Source organism: Anser anser (genome assembly GCF_964211835.1).
Source record: "Anser anser genome assembly, chromosome: 21".
NCBI classification, from domain to species: Eukaryota; Metazoa; Chordata; class Aves; order Anseriformes; family Anatidae; genus Anser; species Anser anser.
Window position 1 is genome coordinate 3,553,724 of NC_139742.1, and position 6,428 is coordinate 3,560,151.

A 6,428-nucleotide genomic window follows, 5' to 3' on the forward strand; every position below is an offset into this window, starting at 1 on the left:
CCCTCCTGCTGCCCCAAGGCCCCAGGCACAGGTCCCGGCCCCATGTCCCACCGTCCGCTGGGCACCAGGACGAGGATAAAGCCCACCACCAGAGGTAACCGCGCTCCCTGACAGCCTGGCTGTCCCCACGCAGTCCCTGCAGGGTTCCCAGTCCCACCGGTGCCTGGCTGGGGCACGAGGGGTTGGGAGAGGCCCCCGCCTCGCCCCTCCCCACGCTGCTGCTCCACCAGCACCGGCCTTTCGGGATCGGAGTCACTCCAGCGTGGCGCAACCCCGGCCGGGGCTGAATCACCGCCACTGCACGCTGCGCTGCTCGCAGCACCCTCCGGGCACCCACGCAGGGTCCGGCGGCACCTGGGAGCCACCCGACAGCTCCATGGGGTCAGGAGGGTCCTGGGGTCCCCGGGGCAAAGGGACCTGCCCGAACGCGGGCATCCCCGCCCGCCTTCCGAGCGTCTCCAGGTGCTGGGGACGGCAGGAGGTGGATGGTTCTCGTTTGGGGACGTCCTGGTGGTCCCTTCTGCAGGTGGCAGTGCCCACCCGGGGACAGGAGCAGGTGGCCCCCTCCTGCCCCTCGCCCAGCCCCAGGGAGAAGAGCTGGAGCTGGCCCGCTCCCAGTGCCAGCGGGAAACCCAATCCAGCACCGGGGGAGGAGACCGAACAAAGACTTTTATGTACGTCAAAGGGAAGAAAAAAAAAAAAGAAGAAAAAAAGAAGAGTTATTTGAACAAAACAGCCCTCAGCCTGTTCTGGGCTCTGTCCCTGCGGCTGGAGAGTTTCCTATTCCCTGCCCGTGCCGGCTCCTCCGCGCCCCCACCTGCCCCACAGCACGCGGGGCACGGCCGCAGTGGGGCACCCGCCTGGTCCCGCAGCGAGGGAGGCGGTGCTCAGCCCCGGGCCCGGCCGGGAGCAGCAGAAGGGCTCGGGGCGCTTCCCGTGGCCAGGCTGCCCCTGCTCCAAGAGGTGGTCGGCAGCCACCACCCTGTGCAGTGACACTGGGGTCGCCCAGCTTCGGGGCACGTCCCTTCGTCGGGGACACCCCCGATGGGCACCACGCGTGGCACTGGGCAGCGCTGGCAGCAGGGAGAGGGAGCCAGGATGAGTCCCTGTGCCCCAGGCAGAAGGTCCTGCCCCATGTCCCCTGCCACCTCCACGGGGACACCCAGCTCGGGGGCTGGAGCACCCCCAGCAGAGGGGTTTGAGTGTCTGGGGACAGATCCTGCCGGGGGCACGGGGACGGGCACGGTGCCCCACCAGCACAGCAGGGACCCGCGCTGAGCGCCACTGCCCTCTCCCTTGGAAAAGGGGGAGAAGGTGGAGTTTGGCTCCTTCCTCTCCCGCTCCGTCCTTGAGCAGCTCCGCAGGAAATCTGCTCGCAATCAGCAGCCCTGCTCCGGCCTTTCCTCCCCTTGGCTCCCCCGGCACCGGGCTCTCCGTGGGGCGCATCCAGGCTCGGGGCGAGCTGGGGGCACAGCGGTGCCAGCCTCGCCCGGGGGGTGAGGGCAGCGAGGAGCCCCCTGGGGCACTGTCTTGGGATCCTGCAGCCAGTCACAGGCTACTGTAGGAGGGATGGGGATGGGAAGGGGGCTCAGGCTGTCTCGGCGACCTGTGTCACCGTGTGTCACCTCTGCAGAGCCAGACTGGCAGTGGCAGAGCTGTGGCTGGGACCCCCGCAGGGATCTGGGGGCAGGAGGGAGGCAGAGGCTGGGGAAATGCCAGCTCTTGGCTGTGCGTGGTCACTGCAATGGGAGCAGGGGTGGCTGATTGCAGAGCTGGGACCCGGGGGAGGATTTGGGCCTGATCCGAGGACCCAAGGAGAGCTCTCGGCTGCAATCCAGGCCCAGCTCCTCCTGTCCCCGAGGCCGGGAGGGCTCCTGCCGCCTGCCGGCCCCACAGGCCCCCGCAGCCGGAGCTGTCCCGTGCCCCGACACGCTGGCTCCGAGCAGCCCCGTGCCCCGACACGACGGCTGCGGGTGAGCCCCAGCACGCCAGAACCAGCCGTTCCCCGCTGGCGCGCGGCCCCGACATGCCAGGGGAGGTATTTACTCTGCGATGAAAGAAGACACGCACCGCGTTACGAGAAACCTCCCGACCTCCCCGGCTCCATCTCGGCACCCAGAGCCGGGGCACCGCAGGGCTTCACCCAGCTCGGCCGCGTTTGGTTGCACCAACCCTGGGGCGAGGCGAGGGCTTGAGCCTCGAGACTAAACCCGGAGCCCTGGAGGTTGTCCAAGACCGGTGCAAAGAGACAAGTGTCGTGCTTAAGGAAGCTGCAGCCAGGCTCCTCCTGCTCGTGTCCCCCGGCACGCACGGCAGCCCCGGTGCTGCCAGCAGAGAACGAGGCTGCTTGCCTCAGGGCTGGGGATCGGCAGCTCCCGGTGCCCGGCAGCCCTCGCCGAGCCAAAAAGCTGCAGGTCCGGCAGCACCGGTGGGGCTCCCTGTCACCTCTGCCCCAGCTGCGTGGGCTGGTGTCTGCAGGAAGTCCCATCTGGCCCCTCCCCAAATTAACAGCTGCTTTATTTAGCAATTAATGAGCTGGCAACTCCCCGGAGCTGCCAGAACAAGGCGTGAGCTGGCCAGGACCCTCCCGGTGCTGCCACCCACCTGCCCGGGGGGCTCCGCAGGGTGCCAGGACCAGGGACCCCAGCCCCACACAGGCACCCAGCTCCTGCCACAGCTCAGCCCCGCGCCCTCCAACATGAACCCCTCTGGAGAAGGGGATCGTGGGGATGAGTTATTTGGATATACAGGAGAGCTTCACCCAGGGCACCCATCCTGTGCCGCTGGGTACCAAGGACCTGTGCCAGATCAGTAGGGCGCACAGGACACGGAGCCCCGCAGCTCAGCCAGCGGCATCCCTTCCTTGCCATGAGCCCCAGCGGGAGCCTAGGTTGGGCTGGGTGACCTTAGGGGGCTTTACAACCTGTGAACCTTTTCCTTTCTGTGACCCCCCCGCTCCCACCACCTTCGTGTCCCCATTGCTGACGGTGCCCACGCTGGGCGCCCTTGCGCAAGGAGAGGGGACGCGGTCCCTGCTCCAGCCCGTGCAGCAGGACGGGAACAAGTCCCCACCCACAGAGGGGAGGAAGAGGAGGAGGAAGGCAGCCAGAGGGTGTTGACAAACAAGCTTGGGTGACTCAGGCCGGGATGATGTCCTAAGGGAAGGCAGCAGAAGGAAGCCCTTACCGGTTCCCCCACCATCACAGCTCCCCAGCGTGGGGCTGCAGAGACCTGAGGGGAACAGAGGCAGGAGCTGCCCGAAATCCACCCTGGTGTCAGCACAGCCCCAGCTTGCCCCGCTGGCACCAGTGCAGCGTCCCCAGGCATCCCTCTGCTCCCCGCATGGCTGCTCCGGCTGCAGGAGACCACTGGAGCCCCACCGCCGCCCCCTGCTCCCGAGGGAGCCCCCTGTCCTGAGCTGCCGACACACCCGTCGCACTCCTCCAGCTCGTGACCTCCACGAGACATTGGCACCAGCCTCACCACTGTCTCAGCATGGCTTTTTACACCCCAGGTCCCTAGGCAAAGGGAACTGCCACCTCCCTCCTGCCTCGAGCCCACCTGCGGATGCTCAGACCTCTGCTCCCGGCAGGGAGGACGGATCCGGCGCAGGCTGTCACCTCCCCGCTGCTCCAGGGCTTGCTGCACACCCGGCCTGCACGATCCCACCGACCCCACTGGTGCGGGCGGGCTGCAGGAGGAGCAGAGCAAAGGGGCAGAGTCCAGGGAGCCCCCGTCCCTGCTGCAGGCAGGGCTCGCGCCCGCGCTGCCCCCACCCGGAGCCCGCAGCCCCCTCCCCAGCTCCGGGTGCCGGCAGCAGCAGCAGCAGCGAGCAGGCCGAGCTAGCAGGAAAACCCTGAGTTTTCCCCGCCGAGTTGCTTTGCATGCCTGACAGCAAGTCGTGCCTTGCCTGTCGGGTTGCGGCCCCTCCCAGCTCGCGAGGTTTCCCACCTCGCCAGGAGCCCAGACCTAAAGCACAAGGGTGCTCAGTGACACCGGCGGACCCCAGCCCCTCCTGGGGGTGTCCCAGGGCAAGTGCAGGTCCCCCCTCTTTCACCCTGAAACTTCAGAGCTGTAGCACGGGCAGGACACGTATGAGCACGAGCTCTATTGCACGGATCCGTGAAAAATCCCCTACAGCCCCCAGACCCGCCGGTGTGGGCTGAAACCCACCGGCACAGCGCTGGGTCCCCGCCAGGCGCAGGCGCTCTGCCTCGCCTTGCCAACGCCCTGGTTGTGCCCAGCAGAGCCAGACTGCTGCCTGGGCGCCCGGCCGGGCTTCTCCTCCTCGTGCTCTTCGGGGTTAAGACGGCGGGGATGTGCTCTGGCAACGCAGGACGTGCTTCGGGGCCATGGAGCGAGACCCGGCGCGGCGCAAAGCCCCGAGCCCCCGTCGCAAACCGGCTGCACCGAGCCTCGCAACATGAAAACCCACAGCTCATTACGAGCTCTGCTTCAAAGCTCGCAAACCTGCTGGCGTCCTGCTGAGCCGCATACCACGTAAGCATTCCTGCGAGCCGGCTGCGGGGCCTGGCAGGCAGGATGGGCTCCGCCGGGAGCCCTCGGGTCCCCCCGCTCCAGAGCCGTGCACGTAGAAAAATCCGGAGAAATGATGGGGCAGAGCGACAGCCCTGAAGCCTCCCGGGGCCTCGAGACGTGCCAGCACGCAGCGTCCCGCATGAAGCCGTGCTCCTCTGTGCCACCTGGCTGGGGGTGGCTTTGTGGGGTGCACGGTGCCGGTGCTTGGGAGGGGTTTGGAGAGGTTTTTTGTGCTTGTCTGAGCACCAAGGGGCCGGGAGGTCGAACTAAGGGAGCAAAGTGCCAGACCCCGGCCCCAGCTGGAGCAGAGCGAGGCGCAGCACCCCCGGGGGTGGGGGGTGGGTGACCCCTCTTCTGGGGGTCACACGAGTCCCCGCAGGCAGCCCCAGACAGCCCCACGCCTGTGCAAAGGCCACCGCCCCACGCCGGGCGGCACTAATCGGGCATCGCACGCTCGGCACGGCCGCCGGGGCTCTCAATGGCCACATTGTCACCCTGCCCGGTCCCTGCCAGCAGGGCTCCCCCGGTCCTCCCCCAACTCCTGGAGCCCCTGGGACCCCCCCAGCACTGCCAGGGAGGGGGAAGTTTCTCTGCGAGCCCAGCACCAGCAAAACCCTTGGTGGCCGTGCTGACAGCCCGGCGTGCCAGCATCGCTGCTCCCCCCCCGCCCTCCTGGGCTCAGCCCCCGACCCCGTCCCCGGACCAGCACAGACACCCCGCACAGCCCAGCCTTTTACTGGGGTGCAGGCAGGCACTTTGGGGGTCCTGCCCCCCACCCCCCAAAAAAACCCTGCAGGCTGTGCCCAGCCGGGGGGCAGGCAGGACGTGGAGGGGGAGAAATGCAACGTGGTGCGTAGGGATTGAAAAAGTGGAAAAGTTTAAAATAAAGCTGGCGAAAAGTTGTTGGTTGGGGTTGGGGGGGGGGGGGAAGGGACACACGGAGTGGGATGGCGGGGGGGTGGCACCACGCGAATCTCGGTTCCCCACTGAGGATGGGAGGAGGCTGGGGGGGTGGGGGGGTCACTTTCGGGGGGCGCTCACCTGCGATGTGCTGCCGGCGGCCCTCGTCCAGGTGAGTGGAGAGCACATCGCCCATGGCGCCGGGGCGGTGCGGGGCGGTGCGGAGCGGTGCGGAGCGGTGCCCGGGGACGGGCGCTCAGGCGCTGCGGAGCCCCATGGCAGCAGCCCCGGCTCTGGCGGCCGCGGCGCTGCGGAGCCTCCCCCGGCCACTCCCTCCCCTCCTCTCCCCTCCCCTCCCTTCCCTTCCCTTCCCCTCCTCTCCCTTCCCTTCCCCTCCCCTCCCTTCCCTTCCCTTCCCCACCCCGCCGCCCAGCCCCACCCGCAGCCCCCAGCCGCCCCCCTTCAGGCGCACATCGTTAATTAGCAGCCTTCATTTGCTCGCTCAGGGCTGGGATAGATCGGCCCTGGGAAGGGTGCTGGGGGCGCACAGCCCGCTTTTCCTCCCCGCGTGGCCTCCCCAGCGCGCACACGCAGCGGGACCCGTGCCAGCTCCCGCGGCTTCTGGCGCCAGCCGAACGGGCTCCCTCCTGGCACCGGCCTCCGCTCCTGACATTGCCTCAGAGGGCGATTGCAACACCCGCGCCTCCCTTTCTACCTGCGCGCTCACGCCCAGCTCCTCGTAAACCTCAGCCTTGAGCTGCCGCCAGCGCCGAGGCGTGCCGTGCCTCGCTGGGGCGGAGGGCGGCCAGCGGCCTCTCTGCCTCGCCGGCCTCCTTCGCCAGGCGGGAGGTCGGGACGGGGAGGCACGCGGTGCCTCGCGGCGCCCCACGGCCACGGGGGACGGGCAGGGAGGCTGCGTGCTGCGGGGAGACGAGAGGGGGCTGGTATCAACAGTGCCACTGCGGTTCGGGAGGGGAGGCTCGAGTAGA

At 68.5% G+C, this 6,428-nt stretch overlaps 1 protein-coding gene across 1 annotated transcript in view; it reads right to left on the bottom strand.

Moving 5' to 3' along the window:
* Window positions 1–5,785, bottom strand: part of NIBAN2 (niban apoptosis regulator 2) — a 27,420-nt gene extending 21,635 nt beyond the window's left edge. The window contains exon 1 of the mRNA XM_083806895.1: window positions 5,581–5,785. Within this exon, the coding sequence (XP_083663021.1) occupies window positions 5,581–5,635 (55 nt within the window). The 5' untranslated portion in view covers window positions 5,636–5,785. The remainder of the gene's footprint in view (window positions 1–5,580) is intronic.
* Between the last annotated feature and the right edge of the window lie 643 nt (window positions 5,786–6,428).